This window comes from Pseudorasbora parva, chromosome 17 (genome assembly GCF_024679245.1).
Source record: "Pseudorasbora parva isolate DD20220531a chromosome 17, ASM2467924v1, whole genome shotgun sequence".
NCBI lineage: Eukaryota > Metazoa > Chordata > Actinopteri > Cypriniformes > Gobionidae > Pseudorasbora > Pseudorasbora parva.
The window spans coordinates 38,817,843-38,839,055 of NC_090188.1; the positions used below are offsets into that span (position 1 = coordinate 38,817,843).

Sequence of the window (21,213 nt, forward strand, 5' to 3'; positions counted from 1 at the left end):
TGCCAAAAATGAAATAAACATTAAAAATGTAATTGTGCCGGTCAAGTGTGTAATCTTATGAATGATGTCTGAAGCGCAGTGATGTTGTGAATATTTGATGTGGATATCCTATGATCTTCATACTCAACAATAGTTAAAGGAAGTTTGTTCTGTGACAGGAACATTAGCAGATACTGGCATTAATTAAGTGGTTTATTTGCATCCTTGTTTAAGACTAATAGAAACAATAAATCTTGAGGCCAGTTTTACTGACAGCTTGCACCAGCGCAAGCCTTCCTTTGCCATTAAAAAAACAACTCGTGGACAGGGTTACTTTTGTGGCTGCATGCATTTGTAGAAGTTTCCCTTTCAGACGCAGTATTTATGGGAGGAGAGGATGTAAAGGGGTAGGGATGAAACGGTATGGAAATTTAACATCACGGTTATAGTGATCCAAATTATCACGATTATCAATACACTCTCAAAATGGCTGGGTTAAAAACAACCCAATTGGCAACTCAGTGCTGGGTAAATATTGGACAGAACACATGCTGGGTTAAATTAACCCAGTGGCATTTTAACCCAGCAGACTGGGCTGTTGAGAAAACCCAAAATGTAGTAAATTTGACCATTAATGGATTTGCTATTCTGGGTTGTTCTTAAAATGTATCCTGTGCATTAGCCTACTGTAAAACTAGACAATCATGAAAGAACAAATGAAGAATGCATGTTTAGACTGTTAAAACAATAATTTTTATTGCTTGACAAATGGTACAACACACAAATGTGTTAAAATTGGCAACAATGACAACTACAACCCTAATATATTCTGTCAATTTATTCACGTTTAAATCGAACTTTTATTTTGACGGGTTGCCGTGACTTTGGAGTGTCTGTGTTCATGATGCCAGTTTTCTCAAATGAAACGGTAAATTCTCATGTCCTCAGTGACAGTGACACGGCAGAATCTAAAAAGACAGCGAGCGTGTGTGGCGCCCCCGTCATTCACACAGAAACGAAAAACAAGGAAGAGTAATATTATTTAAATAGTATAGACACTAATATCGGCTACAGAAGCCCTGCGTGACGCGACTGAAGGCAGCTGCGGAACCGAATATAGTCTTGTGAGTCGATGCTATACACTAACGTCACATTTTTTAAATTTCAGTATGCAAGTTACTTACCGAAGTACCGGTAAGTTACTTGTACATCCCTACATAAAACCATGGTTAATTTTCGTAAGGGGATCATGGTTCCGTGTAATCACAAACTGTATTAATCTATCGTCTCACATGCCTAAGTTACCTGAACTAACTCGAGTCAGTAACGTTAGGCCTAACGTACACTGCATCGGATTCTGAGGTAAAACTTTTGTCTTAACGTCATGTAATATGAATTGTTGCCGCGAAGAAGAAGAAAAACTATAATTATGCTAATTAAAATGATTATTTATGAAAACATGAACTTATCTTAAAACATCTGCAACCGGTGGCTTTGCCTTTTGCATTGACCTTTCAAAATGACAGTTTGGGAGCGAATTTAAAAGAATCAAGGCGGGGAAGCACGTGAATCAACCAAGCATTGTGACCCAGCAGGTTTAACCCAACCACTGGAAATTTGAAACCCAATGGTGTTTAAAATGTGATCAAATAAACCAACAAAAATTACCCAACAGTCTTAACCCAGCATTTTGGGTTAAAAAACAACCCAGCATTATTTACAGTGTATTATCACGGTTTTGTTCAAATGAGATAGTGTTCAAAAAGAACCAATGCACACACTGAAAACATTTAAACAAGTTTTATATATGAAAATCTACAAACAACAAATAAATCAAGCTGCTCTGCCCTTTTTTTAAAGCGAGATTCTATTCTTTGGGATTTCCTTCCTTATATTGGATGTCGTTAATAGCACCACATATTGCATATATAATAATTTGGTGTAAATATAATCTCTAATATTATCTTTATAAATATGTTAAAGCAATATTCTTGTCAGTGTCCTATCAGCTATGACGCATTTAAATCTAGCATATTTTGTGTATGAGCCCAAACAGTATCCCAGTAAAATAAATAATATCCATATTTTCATATGATTTGACAGTTTTTTATTAAATATCAAAAATCCAAAAGGTGTTTATTATACCCGACAACTAGATGAACACTTTACGGTCAGTTTTATACAAACCCGCATCCTAATGTTGTATGTAACTTTAGAGACGGTCCCTATATTTGCGAATCTCGAACTTCAAGCCAACTTTATGCCAGTCATATCAGATGCGCTATGGTTCTGCAGTGTTTGTTTTAAACTATTTTCACTGCTCAAATAAGCTAGAACAAAAACATTCAACCATATGCTGAATGAATCTCCTGCGTACATCGGATGCTCATCTCTGCTTTGAGTGCAGCTTTAAGTGAGTGAGAGCACGCTCTGAACAAAACTCTGGTTTATCTGAACGCATCTGATTATTAGAAATTGCATTCATAAACTCAATAGAAACACGTGATAGGTTATAATGTGCAACGCGATTATAATAGATGGCTTTTGAGAAGCCTATAATAAGTAGGTGACTAGCAACAGTGACTAGTGTGAGTGAATCCACAGCCGAAATACACCAAACAAACGGCAGGTGTTGATCTCAAGCCCTGATTATTATTCTTTAAATGCCATCCTAGTTGTGTCTGAACGTGTTCGTTCATCTTTGGCTCAAGCTTCACGTTATTATTTGGTATTGAGGTCAAAGTCCACTTGCCTTGCGTTCGCAAAATCTTTGCAGATTTGAAGTGTTTTCCCCTATTACGGCAACTTTTTTTCTGGCATGTTCTGCTGCAGACACAGTGACCAGAGCATCTTAGATTCATTTTTTGGACTTTTGTAAAAGCCAAAATATGGCCACACCACACCTCAGAATTTGTCCTTTTAGAAGGCTGGAAAATCTCCCGGTGCTGTTACTGCCTTCTGTCATTTTCTTCTCATTCAGAAAACAGTGTTCCGTCACTTGCTGCGCGTGCCTGCACCAGACTGGATAGGATTTACCGCGAGTTTTAATCTTGATAATCACTGACGGTTTTAATGATAATGAAATTTTAAACAATATTACTAACAGTCAGTACATTTTATCATGTTTTTTTGTGAAACCGGTAATCGTTTTTTCCCTAAAAAGGGGACATGCAAGGTGATTTACAAAGGTTTGCGATTTACTGTTGTTTGAGCCATTATTTAGTGCCCCAAAAAAGCATGTCTCAGGTTGGCCACACACATGAAGATTTTACACTTGAAGTGTTTGGCCAGCTTCGAGGCTTGTCACAACCAAATTTTTGTTAAAAAAATCCTCTGTTGTGTGCTGTCATTATGATTATTTTACTGCTCTTGCTCATTTCAGAGCCTGCACAATCCCAAATCATAAATAGCATGTCATAACTGTTTTGTTATGCTGGTTGAAAGTCTTATTTCCATACCTGTGTGCACCTGCTCGGTATCTCCTACCCAGGCCCAGAGTCTAGCAACGTCTCCTGTCTGAGTCCAGAGTCCAGCAACATCTCCTGCATGTGTCCAGGGTGATGTGACATCTCCTGCCCGTGTCCAGAGTCCAGCGACATCTCCTGCCAACTTCTAGAGTCCAGCGACATCTTCTGCCAACTTCTACTGTCCAGTGACATCTCCTGCCAACTTCTAGAGTCCAGTGACGACATCTGCCAACTTCTAAAGTTCATCGACATCTCCTGCCAACTTCTAGAGTCGTGACGACATCTACCAACTTCTAGAGTCCAGTGACATCTCCTGCCAACTTCCAGAGTCCAGTGACATCTCCTGCCAACTTCCAGAGTCCAGTGACATCTCCTGCCAACTTCCAGAGTCCAGTGACATCTCCTACCAACTTCCAGAGTCCAGTGACATCTCCTACCAACTTCTAGAGTCCAGCGACGACATCTGCCAACTTCTACTGTCCAGTGACATCTCCTGCCAACTTCCAGAGTCCAGTGACATCTCCTGCCAACTTCCAGAGTCCAGTGACATCTCCTGCCAACTTCCAGAGTCCAGTGACATCTCCTGCCAACTTCCAGAGTCCAGTGACATCTCCGGCCAACTTCCAGAGTCCAGTGACATCTCCTGCCAACTTCCAGAGTCCAGTGACATCTCCTGCCAACTTCCAGAGTCCAGTGACATCTCCTGCCAACTTCCAGAGTCCAGTGACATCTCCTGCCAACTTCCAGAGTCCAGTGACATCTCCTACTAACTTCTAGAGACCAGTGACATCTCCTGCCAACTTCTAGAGTCCAGCGACATATCCTGCCTGTGTCCAGTGTCTTGCAGTTTACTTCCCGTTTCCAGAGTCCAGCGACATCTCCTGCTCGTGTCCAGAGTCCAGCGACATCTCCTGCTCGTGTCCAGAGTCCAGCGACTTCTCCTGCCCGTGTCCAGAGTCCAGCAACATCTCCTGCCCGTGTCTAGGGTCCAGCAACGTCTCCTGTCCGAGTCCAGAGTCTAGCGACAATTCCTGTCTGAGTCCAGAGTCCAGCAACATCTCCTGCCAACTTTCAGTGTCCAGCGATGCCTCCTGTCGTCACCTTTAGAACCCCTTTAGAACCGGGCCTGGTGAATCCAGGGACGTCTCCTATCCACATCCAGGGTCCAGCGACGTCTCCAGTGCCCATGTCCAGAGTACAGTGGTTTACTTCCCGTTTCTAGAGTTCAGTGACGACATCTACCCATGTCCAGAGTTCAGCAGCGTATCCTGCCCGTGTCTAAAGTCAACCGACATCTCCTGTCTGATTCCAGACTCCAGTGACGAATCCTGTCAATGTCCAGGGTCCAGTGATGTCTCCTGCCCGTGTTCAGAGTCCAGAGACGACATCTGCCTGTGTTCAGAGTCCAGAGACATCTCCTGCCCATGTTCAGAGTAAAGAGACATCTCCTGCCTGTGTCCAGAGTCCAGCGACTTTTCCTGCCTGTGTCCAGTGTCCAGTGACTTCTCCTGCCCGTGTTCAGGGTCCAGCAACGTCTCCTGTCTGAGTCCAGCGACATCTCCTGCCAACTTTCAGAGTCCAGCGATGTCTCCTGTCCATGTCCAGGGTCCAGCAAAATCTCTCCATGTCCAGAGTCCAGAGACATCTCCTGACCATATCCAGAGTCCAGCGGCCTCCTGTCCATGTCCAGTGACGTTTACTTCCCGTGTCAAGAGTCCAACGATATCTCTTGTCCATGTCCAAAGTCCACCAATGTCTTCTGCCCATGTCCAGACTCCAGAGATGTCTCCTGCCAAGTTCAGAGTCCGGCGACGTTTACATCCCGTGTCCAGAGTTGAGCGACGTCTCCTGTCCACGTCCAGGGTCCAGCGACGTCTCCTGCCCGTGTCCAGAGTCCAGTGACGTATCCTGTCAATGTCCAAAGTCCAGCAAAATCTCTACATGTCCAGAGTCCAGAGACATCTCCTGCCCATGTCCAGAGTCCAGCGGCCTCCTCTCCATGTTCAGAGTCCAGTGATGTTTACTTCCCGTGTCCAGAGTCCAACGATATCTCTTGTCCATGTCCAAAGTCCACCAATGTCTTTCAAGATCCACTTCAGGCCAGTAGGGCTAAGCGGCAGTAGGGCTAAGGTCATGGAGGCTCTGCCTTTCTGGCCCCCTGAACTGCCTGCACCTCCATGGTGCCTTGAACTTCCTGCACCACCATAGCTTTCTGAACTACCATGTCCTGTCCCCCTGCATGGATCAAGCCTGCCATCCCTCCCCAAGACCACCCTCCTAGATTTTTTTTTTTCTTCTATGGTGTTTTTCTTAGGCATCAGGAGGTCTGTAAAGGGGGTCTGTAATGTCTAGTTTTTTGGGGGTTTGTTTCATGTTCATGTTTCATGTTTCTTGATTTTTATTTTGGAATTTAGTCACCGTTAGTCACTTGATTTCCACAATTAGTCACTTTCTTTGCCATTGTCATGTTTCTGGTTTTGTCACGTGATCCTGCCCTGTGCTCCATTGTCATGTTTATTTAGGATGCTTAGCACCCCTTTAGAACCGGGCCTGGTGATGATCATGCAAAATGTATTACACTGTCGGAAAAAGAACCCAGGCTATCTTTGTTCGCAAGACCACAACAATGGCCATCTTTGAACCTCTCTCATGATACGTGGTAGGACCACCGTTTGGAAGCCAAAACCACAGAAATCACCACGATCGGTCACCTCTCATCTGGGACAGCCCTAAGTTATACAATGTGTACTGGGCATTAAGCCCAATATTAAATGTTTCATGAGTAGTAGGATAATCTCTCTTTTCAACTCTTTTTTTCATTAAAGAAATAACCATATTCCTCCACACAGTCACACAGAGCTAGCCTGATCCTACCAGATCTCTAGTAGATTTCATTTGTACAGAGAGTCTGTCCACTCTCCATTGACAAGCGTTTACTTCCTTGAAGGCGGGTACTCTGTTGAAGTTTAAAACTATTGGATCTGCCATAACCGCTCACTAACGTTTGGTCATGAAGTCAGCAAAGATTGTTCTTGCTTCGGCTTCTGGATATTTGGCAGTGGTGCCACAACAAAATGAATGGTTTAGTTTGCATCTTTCTCCGTCGCTGTCATTACTGAACTACAACTCAAACTAGCGCACAATATCAACGTCATCGTTCTCAGCCCCTTCCTCTGTTCGCTGATTGGTTAAAATTTGTTTGGAGAAAACCTAAGAATATACTGCAGTCCCAGGCGGAGTACTAAAGGAAAATGAAAATTGAGCGGACGTTTATAGAAGGGCAGAGCCAGGCTAACACAGAACCAAAGCACAACCAAAACAATGTTCTGCAGTTGTTGTTTTTTAACCACCAGAGGGCCCAAAATGTGCATAGTAAATTTATTAAAGTTAATAAAAGTATTAAATTAACAAACTAAATAGCTAAAACTAAGACTGAATAAAACATTTTTAATCAAAAAATATCAAATAAAAATGACAAAAGTACACAACCATATTGTTAGGGTTTGGGTTATTTTAACTAAATTTAAATATAAATATATAAAAATAAAATATATTTCAAAATATTAGCAAAAACTGTAGTGTATCGATGATATGAAAAATAGCCTTGATTTCCATAGTGACTGGCCTACAGCTGTATTTTTTTCTGCCCTGACACTACACCACACAGACAAGTGTCAGTATAAAGTATATTTCCCTCCCAAATTGTTGCCATAATCACACACACACTTGCGCACACACACTCTCATATTCCCATACATGCACACACACACAAGGCATACAGGAGGGTGTTCTCTCCTCACATTTCAACCCACTCCGGGGTGTTTATTTTGTAAATATCAAGCTAAGCTTCCTGGCTGGTGGGCAGAGGACCGGTCACTGTGACCGGTCACAGGGGAAATAACAGCCCTGTCAATCTGCGGCTCATGCTATCACACTCTCCCTCAATGCTGGTGCTTTATCAGTGTGTTTAACAATCTTAGGAGGTGATCATTTGACAATATCATTATCATCTCTACACAGCATATATCGATTAATCCTAGTGATTTCCTCTCCTGCGTGGTTGCTTCTCGGGCTCTTTTTAGCACCTCTACATCTACATCTATGCATTTGGCAGAGGCTTTCATCCTGACCCTTTTTATGCCTGGTCCAGATCGAGTAACCGATCACAGCAGCTGAGGCCGATTGCCGGTCCTCTGTGGCCACTTCTGACTGGATTTTGAGGGAACATTCTCTGATTTCATAGCTAAATGCATTACTTACTATCACTGTGTTATTGGATGTTAATGGATAAAAACACTTTTCACACACTCATGGTAACGCAATGCAATTTTAGACAATCACCAGCAGGTGAATGCTGCCTTTCAGTACAAAGAATTCATTTTGTCGTCATGTGTGTCCCCTGGGAATGAAACCCATAACCTTCACACCATGAAGTTCCAGCCATTTTGCTCACACCATGTGCTCAATTACTATTATTATTATAACATCAATGTGCTATCAATGCGTCATGTTTTTACATCTATGCTCAGGCTAGGCTTTTAGGCTTTTGCTGTCTAATTTTGACCCATGTTTTATTATTTCATTTTTATTAAACACTTTACAATAAGATTCCATTTGTTAACATTAGTTACATTGAGACACTATTCAGGCAAAACACTGAATTTTCATGCATCTGTCATTTTTTGAGATTTTGGGCTTTTAGCTTTTCATGAAGTGTTTTTTAGACTAGAGTAAAGAAAACATCCAAAATACACTTTTATCTTGTATAACACGTTATATATTTGCACGGATAGATAAATAGATGTTTTACATTTCACATGGGAATTTACATGGGATTCATGCACTGTAAAAAATTATTGAGAAAAAAAGTTACCTGGTTGCCTTAAAAATTTGCATTCATTGAAATTAAATTTTTGAGTTTATACAATGAACGTTTTTTGAGATTTGACAACCTTTATTAAAATATTATTTAAAGATCTTGTAAGCATATTGGGTAATTGTGTGTGTTTTATTTCTGATGATGCAGTGAAACATGCCAAATAGTGCTATTTTCATGATTTATCACATTTTTTATGTGGTTCATATACAATAATATTTTGAGTTTCTATTTATTAAACAAATGTCCTTCATTGTATCAACTCAAATATTTAATTTCAATAAACTCAAAATTTTAGCAACCAGGTTACTTACTTTTTTAAGTTAACCAACAAAAATCAACGATATTTTTTTTACAGTGTGTTGTCACGTGTTTCAAATGGGAATGTTATGTTTTTATGTGGGAATTTATGTTTCATCACATTTTTTCATATCTGATCTCATGGGTTCCTCATTGGAATTTTCTTAGGATTCATATAAAAATATTCCAGAAGCACACGTCCCATGTGCAAAATGCATTTTAAATGTGATCCACATATTTAATGTGCAAAATAGAAAAAATCTTGCAATTTTTCTGCAACTCTGCAAAAAAATTTATCTTCTTATTTAGTATGTTTTTCTTGTTGGGAGTCCAAATACTAGATTAGTACAATTACAAAGATATTTGTTCTAGTTTTCTGGAAAAAGAAATCAAAATTTTCTAAAATCTAGAATTTTTGCTTAAAACATGTAAAACTGTCTGCCAGTGGGGTGATGCAAATAATATTATTTATGTTTGGATAGAAACAAGAAACAAGATTTCAGACAGAAACTATCATTTTTCTTACCCCAATTGGCAGATCATTTAGCTTGTTTTAAGCAAAAACTGAATTTTTAGATATTTAGAGAAACAAGAAAACATTACTAAGAAGAGGGTTTTTACTGAGGGGTTTGTTTATATGTAATTTGACAGATTTAGAACGTTTTTTTCTTTATTTTTTCTTTCTGGCTTTCTGATTTATCACCGCTGTAATAATAAAAAAAATAAAAAAAATAATGTTGTACTTGTTTGCACCACTGTGTGTGTGTGTGTGTATATATATATATATATATATATATATATATATATATATATATATATATATATATATATATATATATATATATATATATATATATATATATATATATAAAATGAATCTGGAATTTTTTTCTTTAGAAACTAACGTTAACAAAGATCAATAAATACTGTAATAATTTGGCTCACTGTAAATGCATTATCTAATATTAACAAATAATACCTTATTGTAAAGTGTTCTTTTTATTCCAGTGCCAAGGACAAATTTCCATTATATTGACATGGGTAACAAATAATGGACTGTAACCAGAAAAAACAAATCTGAGGAATTTCATGAAGCAATTTGCATTCAAAAGGCTAACTGGCAGACAGAGTGTATAATCTTGGTGGTTTCACTGCAGCATATTTAGAAGGTGAATAAAATGGCATTTAATAAAACCTGGCCAGTTTTCACTAATACAAAGAACATGAGGTGTGTTTTAAGTGGATGATTAAACCTGAAATCCACCAGATTCACTAGTCTCCCTTCAGCACACCTGTGTTTCTATCGTTATGTGGATAAAAAGAAATCTCACAGGGAATACGTTCAGCGTTGCTAAAAAACAATCTTATACTGAAATACGCTAAGCTTGAGAGAATGTATGCGCATCAACAATAGATCGAATGAACGAATACACCATACATCTAAAGGCGTCAATTACGAGTCTTTGAGCTCATTCTGAGTTTTTTTTGTGTGTGTGTGTGCTATACTATAAAATATTCATATAAATAAACTCCTCTCTTAGTATATCAAACTGCTTGACAGCAAAAGAAAACGACCTGTTTGGTTGCCATGACAACAACCTGTCCTCCAAAATTTAACTCGGCTGTATGGGAACAGAGAAAGCATTTCATCAGACTGTGCCGCGGAGGTGATGCGTGTCAGTCGGATGCGTTGGCGGAATGGCATGACTCGGAGGTTACGGAGTCGCCACCCCCTCTCTGTGAGTGATTATTCCAGCATTAGGAGGCTTATAGAGGCTCGCAGGGTGACGGACAGGACCAGCTGAGGCTAGAATCAACACGCCATGCTGCGGCCCTTTGCTTTCGACTGCGCTTTACTGACGTGGTTAAGAATAATTACAGGAGGTGGACTCTGCAGGTAGACGCGTACCAGAATAGCAAATAGATTTGTTTGAAAACTTGCAATGATTCATTATTTTGAAGTTGTACGCGGAATACGCCAGGCGACTGAAGTAGTACCTATGTTTACTGATTAGCTAGGGGGTGGATTGTTTTTTTTTCTTCTTCCACCTTTTCCCATTTCTGACAGACTCTCAAGACCTGTATACGCGCTTCCATGCTTTTCCAGGCACAACTGAGTAGAACGGACTGAGAACGCTTCACTTACTACTAGCTTTTCTTGTTCCTTTTCAGCTCCCTGAAGTTTTAAGGCTCACTGAGCGCATTCTCCTGACACCCAAGTCTGAAACAGTATAAACTCATTTAAAAATCACTGGAGTTTATAGAGAACAATTGATTTAGATGCAGTATCTACAATAGAAGAGTAATGTCCTAATTCTGCACTGGAGCCAGGCTCATCGATCAACCACGACGGCCACGACTCTAAGGTTAAAGGTGCTGTCTGTCAATAATGATGAGTGTGTTCAGTAAAGCAGATGCTGATTTGTTTGATTAATCCTGCTGTATAGAGTTAAACAAGAATGGCTTAAAGCTGTACTGAGTAAACCCAACCTGATCTGCCGGCGCTTTGATTTCACCCTGCAACTCAGTCTGGAAACCCGTACATTCATTTCTACTGCTCTGCTGCGTGAACCAGTCACAGGCTGGCTTATCCACCTGGCGCGATTGGTTGAAGGACTATCCAACTGCTTACAGAGTCATTTAAATTATGCTAATTTATCACGCCCCTTGTGCAGTAGAAAAAAGAGAGCAGACTCCCCAGACCAATGTTCAGTCTTTAGTTGAGCTTGGTCTGGTGATAGATTCTCTCTCTCTCTCTCTCTCTCTCTCTCTCTCTCTCTCTCTCTCTCTCTCTCTCTCTCTCTCTCTCTCTCTCTCTCTCTCTCTCTCTCTCTCTCTCTCTCTCTCTCTCTCTCTCTCTCTCTCTCTCTCTCTCTCTCTCTCTCTCTCTCTCTCTCTCTCTCTCTCTCTCTCATAACTCCAGCAGTTGTGGTCACAATTATTGTTTTTTGGGAGAGAAAAATATATTTATTTTATAGTGTGAGATACCCGCCACTTCCAATTATTGTACTTCAATAAAAGGTTTGTTTTAAAAAAAAGTATTATTATTATGTTTTACATTTTTATGAATAAAAATTCTAAAGGATAACAATGCAGATGTATTTTAACATATTTGATTATATTTACCAAGGGTGCCAATGATTTTGAACAGGACAAAATTGCATTTTAAAATCAAAACTTGACAAATGTCTTGAAATAAATCAAATGACCAATGTTTTGAGGAGTGGTAAAGTAATATCCCTGGAATAATTGACTATGGGCTATTGAATTACTGAAAAAGTATTCACGTCGGAGTTGTATTGCATTGCCACCTTGGGTGTACAATATTTTGCTAATAATTCAGTGACCCGAAGTCAATTATTCCTTATGTATACTCTATATAAAACACAACTTAATCTGACAGTTTTAAAAGTTTTTTGCTAACCATAACATATTTAATTGCTGTAAAACCATTACGTATAAAAATATATGTATACAAAAAAAAATTAAAATTGAAGTCCAAATGGTAGGATGACATTATTGTAGAGAAAGCTGGTATTGTTGCAGTGTGGTTTTTCTTATATCACTTTTTTTTTTCCAGAAACTTTGGCATGAGGTTTGATAGACAACCCCCCGGAGCCAAAAACAAGTACCATCTGTCTCCAAGTCAAAAAAGCACATAATGGACACAGCATGAGGAGTACAAACAAATCTACTATAATTCAGTTGATTAATTTCAACAGCAGATAATTATATATATATATATATATATATATATATATATATATATAGCAAAAGGGGGACCAAGGGGTCATAATGTTATGCCTGATCGATTATATATATATATATATATATATATATATATATATATATATATATATATATATATATATATATATATATATCGATCATGCATAACATTATGACCCCTTGGTCCCCCTTTTGCTACCAAAACCGCCATGACCCATCGAGGTATGGACTCCACTAGACCCCTGAAGGTGTGCTGTAGTATCGTTCACCAAGATGTTAGCAGCAGATCCTTTAAGTTCTGTGAGTTGTGAGGTGGGGCCTTAATGGATCGGACTTGTTTGTTCAGCACATCCCACAGATGCTCGATTGGATTGAGATCTGGGGAATTGAGGCCAATTCAACACCTCAAACTTGTTATTGAGCTCCTTTGCTTTGTGGCAGGGCACATTATTCTGCTGAAAGAGACACAGCCACAAGGGAATACTGTTTCCATGAAAGAGTGTACAGGATCTGCAACCGTGCTTGGGTAGGTGGTACGTATCAAAGTAACATCCACATGGATGGCAGGACCTGAGAAGTTTTCCCTGAAGAACATTGCCTAAAGCATCACACTGCCTCTGCCGATTTGCCTTTTTCCACAGTGCATCCTGGTTCCCCAGGTAAGCGATGCACACACATCCAGCCATTCTGGTGATGTAAAAATTTGAGCTCCAGTAACTCGTCTGTTTGATCGGACCACACGGGCCAGCCTTCGCTCCCCACATGCGTCAATGAGCCTTGGCCGCCCATGACTCTGTGGCCGGTTCTCCACTGTTCCTTCCTTGGAGCACTTTTGATAGATACTGACCACTGCAGACCGGGAACAGCCCACAAGAGCTGCAGTTTTGGAGATGCTCTGACCCAGTCGTCTAGCCGTCACAATTTGGCCCTTGTCAAACTCACTCAAATCCTTACACTTGGCCAGTTTTCCTGCTTCTAACACATAAACTTTGAGGACAAAATGTTCACTTGCTGCCTAATATATCCCACCCACTAACAGGTGCTGCGATGAAGAGATCATCTGTGTTATTTACTTCACCTGTCAGATGTTATGCATGATTGGTGTATATTCAAGAAAACAGCTATTTTACATTGGAATAATATTTCAGTTTTACTGTATTTTTGATCAAATAAACAGAAAAAAACAAAAACATTTTTGACCAGAAGTGTAAATATAATTGAAATGAATAGAAAAATATCAGACAACAACATTATGACAGGAACACATTTCTTGATATTAGGCGGATGTTGGGTAAATGTTTTAGACCAGATTTTAAGGTAGCAGAAAATATAACCCAACACTATACAGTAAATACGATTGCACATTTTATTTATTAGTGTAAAAGCCACATGGGTGAATGATCCCATCTGTGATAGTTCCAGTCAGACGTCCAGTAATCACGGATTGCTGTTATTGTTGTCATGGGCTCCCTGCTGTCTGTAGACTATTTGTGGCTTTCTTGGCTCTATAAATGGAAGCCTACTGCACTCAAGAGTTATCGGGACACTACACACTCTCACTCATGCGAAGCTGAACAGGCAGGACACGAGAATGCCAGTATAGCAGCCTCTGTACAAACAAGACTTCAGCACAACACACACATGGCCTTGGAACAGCCACACAGGACCTTGGGAAAGGTAAGCAGCCAAAACACCTGGACTCTAGAAAGGAAAACCAGTGGCTTTGAAGTGAATTATTGTGTCTCATTGTCCCCACAGTGTCTCCATTTCAGGTTTTTGAAGTGTAGGGTTGAGTTGAATTAGTCTTTCGGTTTCAAGCATATTTTTAAAATGTTTGAGGGTCATTGTCAATGAAGATGGAAAAAAACAATTTTGCTGGAATGTTTATAGTCAGAAAGGCAACAGGTGCAATTCTATTAGAGTACGACAACTAAATGTGAATTCTTCGCAAGCCACTTGACATGTTATTAATAATTTCTCATTGACCAAACCATTCAGATGAGTTTTGGAGTCTTATTTGAGATTATAAATCTAATATATGGCAGGCAGTAAATGTTAAACTTACACGGACACATATGGCAATTCAAATCCATAGCATGTTGGTTAATGCATTAATACAAACAAATGATATCATATTGTAAAACATTACCTACTGTGTATATACCATTTTGAACCTAATCAAAAGTCAGTTTTTCATCTTAGTATGACTATAGTGGGAAGTCTAGGACAACAGCATTTAACTAATGAATAATAATATATAATCACAATATAATTTGGCAGTTTAAATGCTAATATACTGGACTGACTCTAATTAGCATTGCTCCCAAAGCTTTGGAGGGTTACGTGAGTGTTATGTACCCAACACCTTGTGTTGACTCTGCCTCGTGTGTTGTGTTGCATATGCTATATTTATCTATTGACATTATGCCAGACATTTCACCTTTTACTCTTGGCTTAGCACCAACTTTTAATTTGTAATAAAATAAACCAGTCAGGTTACCATGAAAAAGTTTGCCGCCATACACAATCCATTATGTGTTAGTGTTATGACAGGCGAGTTCTCTGACATTTTCTCATTGCAAAGCGATAAATAATGAAAGGAAAAACAGTAGGGAAAGTACAGAACTGCCCTTCCAAAAATTGTAAATATAGAGCATTGCTAGAGTTTCCCAGCGTTGATGCAGTCTCTTATCATATGGCAAAACCCAGAAGCCTGGAAGCTGTATGGGTGTGCTAAGTGTAGTGGGAGGGGGTTCAGGCAGGCTGGGGTATAATTCCGCTAAAACCAATGACACACCCACATGTGAGTTTTCAAACCTCTGTTGACATGCTAGCATTTATGCAAACTTAACTCACTGGCATTCAAAACATGTGGCTCGAGTCTGCTGCCAGAGGCATTCTGTTTTTGCTTATCCTGCCACAGACTGCAAAGTTCCTCTCAAGACCGCAACATCAGAATCAGACATTATATAAGCATTTACTGCTTATGGTAATTCCAGATGAATTCAGGCAGAACAGAATGAAAATATATTATTATTTACAATGCAGATGCAGACTACCAACAACGACAGTTTTAGCTTTAAAAGGTCAGTAAACACAATACAAAGTTGAGACAGCTTGCGCTTGACACTCTACTGCATCTACTACATTTTTATTTTTCATGAAAAACAAATTCATCTTATATATGGAGAGAGTACTATGTCTGTGTATATCAAGAAAGTTATAAACCTGTGCCAATCTACCCTGGACCCCCTCATCTTATTTACTATAATAAGAAAATTCAATTGAAAAGTTCAGGGTTTAATGCTAAATTTATAAAATAAATAGCTTGCAGCAGAGAAAAATATCAATATAACCATATTTTGTGCACATCACGCATCCTGCATCTGTCTGATTCAGAATCAGGTCCCGTGAAGCACAACTGCCCTGTGTGTTTGAGAGACGGGGGTTTGAAAATGCCTAAAAATGGCACTCTAACCATCGGGTTACACCTTGCAATGTGTTTCCTAAACCCATGCCCCACCTACAATCAGGGCCGCCTCTGGCCAAATGGGGATGTTTTTGGCTACAAATTTAATTCCGGGACTGAGGATTTATCAAAGATATTTTAGATTCTGAAATGTTAAAAATGTTATCTTTGTGCAAGTCCTTAATTTCCCTCACCTACTTACTGGTGGTAATATAATAATATATAATAAGTGACCAGGAGTTGCAGTGAATTGCATATGTGTAAGGGGTTAAATTCTTTGTTTTATTAATAACTTTTATATTGTGGCAATGGTATGAACGTGAAATAGTTTCCTGTACATATCTGGATATTCAGTACATATTTAAGCAATAAGGTGCTGCTATATTTTGTGTATATCTAACTCACAACACTTGGAGCGGGATTCGAACCAACATCGACCAGCATGGGAGGTGGTCATGCTAACAAAGCAGCTAAAGACCCTCCTAAACCTCACTCTTATATGAGTTATGGAACCAATGTAACTGGTCCAACATGCACTAATCTGACTGAGATTTGAAACTTGTCGACTGGCATTGGAGGTGAATGCGCTAAGAAGGCTGCTAAAGACCCTCCCAAACCTCACTCCTACTGGATCACAGAAACATTAGCTGTTCATATTTACACCACTCTGAGTGGGTTTCGAACCAGTGTCAACCAGCATGGGAGTCAGACACACTAACAAGGACATTCATGGCTCTCTAAAACTCACTCCCATCTGCGTCACGGCGGCATTGTAACAGGTCCTATTTGCACCACTCCAAGTGAGATTCAAACATCAACCATGGGAGGTAGACACACTAACAAGGACACATAAGAATACCCTAAACCTCACACCCATCTGGGTCCAAATGGGATTTGAAACGGTGTCATCCAGCATAGAGCTAAAGACCCTCACTCCTTTTCAGGTCACAGAACCAATTGCTGACTGCTCCTACATGCACCAATCTAAGCGGGATTTGAACCTTGTCGACCAGCATTGGAAACGAAGGCTCTAGCAAGATGCTAAAGACCCTTCCGAACCTCAATTTTATCTAGATCATGGCAACATTGTAAGTCCTATTTGCACTGCTCTGAGCAAGATACGAACAAGCATCAACTGGTATGGGGGCAGAAACAAGGACGTTAAAGACCCCCCTAAACCTCACTCCCACCCGGGTTATGGCAACATTTTTTATATTTACCTATTTGCACCATTCTGAGTGGGATTCGAAACCAGTGTCAACTGTCATGGGAGTCAGACACACTAATAAGGACACTAAAGACCACCCAAAACCTCACTCTTTGGGTACAAATGGGATTCAAACCAGTGTCAACCAGCTTGTGAGGTGGTCATGTCAAGTCAAGTCAACTTTATATATATATATATATATATATATATATATATATATATATATATATATAGCACTTTTTATTGTGCAGATTGTTTCAAAGCAGCTTCACAGTGTTAATAATGGGAAAATAATGCAACAGAATTTGATTCGATTGTACAAACGGTGACATCATCAGCTCATTTTTAATTACCATACAGCAACAATGTGGGCAGATCAGTAATTTAGTTGACATAGTTCATTTAGTTTAGTAATTAATTTTTTTAAAATATTTATATATCATTTTTTGTCCCCAACTGCCATCCTAACGAGAAAGCTAAAGACCTCCCTGGTCTGTGGTCACAGAACCAATGTAACTGGTCCTATATGCACAAATCTGACTTGTTGACCAGCATTGGGGGGTGAATACTCTAACAAGGACACTAAAGACCCTCCCAAACCTCACTTACCCCGATCACGGCAACATTAGCGGGATTCTAACCAGCATCAACTGCCATGGGAGTCAGAAACACTAATAAGGACACTAAAGACCACCCTAAACCTCACTCCCATTTGGGTCCAAATGGGAATCAAAACAGCGTCAACCAACATAGGAGGTGGTCATGCTAAAAACCTCATTACACCTCACTCCCATCCAGGTCACAGCAACAATGTAACTGGTCCTATATGCACTGCTCTGAGCAAGATTCAAACCTTTGTCAACAACTGGAGACAACAAGGTGTAATTGGTAAAGACCAGAGCCTCTAGCATGAGTCACACACCAGAAGTGTGCGGTTTAGTTTCACAGCTCTTTCGAGCTGGCCTTGTATATAGTTAAGACTAAAGTGCATTATTAGGCTCAATGAATAGTGATTTGAGTGCCAATCCATTACCATACAGCTTTTAATATATGCACTACAGAATGTTGCTATGCAACAATAATAATGATCAGCTATGGGTTTTTTACTGTCATATGGTGAACAGATGCTTCACAGCTTAAGACCAGTGTTTTAGAATAAAAAAGTTCACATCAACAGTATCTGATACAAGGCGATGTGCCTGAATTGCTAATGCAAAAAACAAAAGATACATAGATTAGATGGCACAATACAACCTCTATTTTTTTTTTGAAGGAATCTGTGTTTTTGAACACTTCTTATACTATACTGACTGATGTTTCTCGTTCACAAAAGTCTTGTTCTCTGTTCTGCTGTAAACAACTCTGAAATGAGGCGTCAGCTGCGTTTTATCTCAGATGCCAAATGTTTTGGAAAATGAACTTGCCTGCATGATTACATGCCTAGAGTGAAATACAACCAAAGGTCAACTCAGCATTAATTGTGTGCAGCCAAATTGTTATCGATAAAATAAATCTGTAAACGGTTTCTTTCAAAGCCTCTGCATCTGTAGAGCCAAAACAATTATTTTTAGAAAACAACCTGTGCAAGTCTAACTGGTGAAAGCCGCCCAGTATTCAGTGCATCAAGTCTTCAAATTTTGTTGAGTTACTAACCAAGAGAAGCTAGATCTGAGCCATCTATTCTGGATAAAACACTATGGTAAATGGACTGCATATGCTGGGAACAGCTTGGGACAAACACACCCCTTGCTTGGGTACGGAATGAAATTTGAGCCTCAAGGAACGGTATGATCCACATAACACTGTTGACTACAGAGAGTGTGTGAGAGAGAGAGTTTATAGGCGAGTAGGAAATGCCTCCTGAGGCCTTTGACTGCTTCTGTTTGTTTGTGGCTTTCGCTGTCACTGTGGATACACTACAGGGGTGCTGCAAAATGTGTGTAAGCCCCTTTTGCTGATAGCGTAAAAGTTTCTGTGTTGTAAATATAATGTGAAGAATATAATCTTTATTTACAGACACTCTGAAACTGCATGATAGTGTTGACTGGCTGACACTACCGGGAATACACAGTCCCAAATCCTGCTCTAGTGACGGGCCGGAGCTGGGATAATGAACATTTGCAACAATAAAAATAAATTCCTCAAACCATTGCCACTTTTGACTGAAATATGATTTTTTTTTTTTTTTTTTTTTTTGTGATCAGAATAGTCAATTCATCTACTTTCTAACAGGGCCATGCTAACCAGCACAACTTTGACAGCGTCTGGCAAACCCATGACTTACTCGTTGCTATTACTGTCAGTAGAAGCCTTTGCTGAGTTTGAACCCTTTTACTTCAACAATAGAAGGAGCCTCCGCTTGTGCTCGATAAAGTGCCCTACCTTCACGCCAAAATTAATAAAAAAATGTCCCCAAATTGCATGAAATGGAGCAAAAATGGTTGCAAACGTGATATTGTTAAGAGATTTGTTGAATAAAATGGGAGTCTTTGATTGACAGCTGCAGTGTACGCTGCTCTAATGATTACAAAGGGAGCTTTCTTTGATTGCTTTCTTTGAATTTCATTCTGACGCCTCTGTTCCGCAGTGTAATAATATGCCTGAGCATGTATCTGTGTACATGATACAATCAGCCCTGTTAGCACAGTTACTATCAGCAATATGTGGGTTACGTCCGCCATTGCACTGATCGCTCTCTTCTTAACATCATTAGTAGACACGTCCCTTACCTGCTGATTGGCTACAAGTTTGTTATTGCACTCGGCCGTTAAATAACACTTACCCCACCTTTAAGCACGTGTGTAAAAAAAGATATTGTTTTATTTTGCAAGAATGTTACCACTTAGATCAAAGATGGAAAAGACTATTTATAGCCAATACGGGCAATTTACCATATGGAATATGTTGTTTAAAGGTTATTTAAAAAAAAAAAAAATTCTCTATAAAAGTTTGCATGCTTGTTTAGAATCATGTGTTGCATGTACCCATTTTTTCATGAAGTCAGAATTTTCGCTTAGGAGCTGTAGTTCATGAAAAATGGCTTTTTCATGAACTTGACAACACCTTTTTTTCTAAATTATCCTGTTATAGCTACCCAAAGGGTAAAGTCATTTTTTTTGGTGATTATTATTGATCTAGAGAGTCCAGATAATTGTACTGCATTGGTTTTACTCAGAGTCATTTGATTGACAGCAGTGGTTCTATGGGCAAAGTTGTTCAGTATTAGGAGATCGATCAAATCATATGCATATTGTGTGGATGTGTGAAATACCATGTGATTACTGAGGCATAAAACATCCCGATTAAAAAAAAAAAATCTTCCAGACCTCTAGGGCCATGAGTCGAACATTTTCATTGAGTTTTGTCCTGATCGGCCTCCATTTTTCTTGTCTAATAGGTCCTCAAACTTGTTTTGGGCCATGTTTCTTGAGATATCGCAATGTCTTCATAGACTATCATGGTAGTCAAGTCAAGTCAACTTTATTTATATAGCACTTTTATTATGACTATTGTTTCAAAGCATTGTTTCAAACTCCAGTCGATATTTCTGCACTGGTTGGTTTCTAAAAACGGGCTAGTTTGCAAAAACCTAGGACTAGTTTGCAAAAGTAGGTTTTGAACAAAATTTAAAATGGCAGAAAATTCTTTCAGGTGGAAATTTACAGAAGAGGATTAGGGCCAAGCAAAAAAACCAAAAAAAAACATCACGAGATTAAAGTCATTATAATGCGAGATTAAACTCGTTAAATTTCGAGAAAAAAAGTCGAGATACAATCTCGAGAATAAACTCATTAAATATCGAGAATAAAGTCGTTCTGTTTCGAGAAAAAACTCGTAATATTTTGAGAAAAAAGTCGAAATAAAATCTTGAGAATAAACTCATTAAATATCGAGAATAAAATCGTTGTGTTTCGAGAAAAATCTTGTTATATTTCGAGAAAAAAAGTCGAAATAAAATCTTGAGAATAAACTCATTAAATATCGAGAATAAAATCGTTGTGTTTCGAGAAAAATCTTGTTATATTTCGAGAAAAAAAGTCGAAATAAAATCTTGAAAATAAACTCATTAAATATCGAGAATAAAGTTGTTCTGTTTCGAGAAAAAACTCGTAATATTTTGAGAAAAAAGTCGAAATAAAATCTTGAGAATAAACTCATTAAATATCGAGAATAAAATCGTTGTGTT

The 21,213-nt window shown here is 39.1% G+C and overlaps 1 protein-coding gene across 1 annotated transcript in view; it reads left to right on the forward strand.

The window, feature by feature from the left end:
* Positions 1 to 13,896: 13,896 nt before the first annotated feature.
* The window catches only part of mlip (muscular LMNA-interacting protein), a 74,774-nt gene continuing 67,457 nt past the window's right edge, over positions 13,897 to 21,213 (forward strand). The window contains exon 1 of the mRNA XM_067422068.1: positions 13,897 to 14,028. Coding sequence (XP_067278169.1) covers positions 13,993 to 14,028 — 36 coding nt within the window. The 5' untranslated portion in view covers positions 13,897 to 13,992. The remainder of the gene's footprint in view (positions 14,029 to 21,213) is intronic.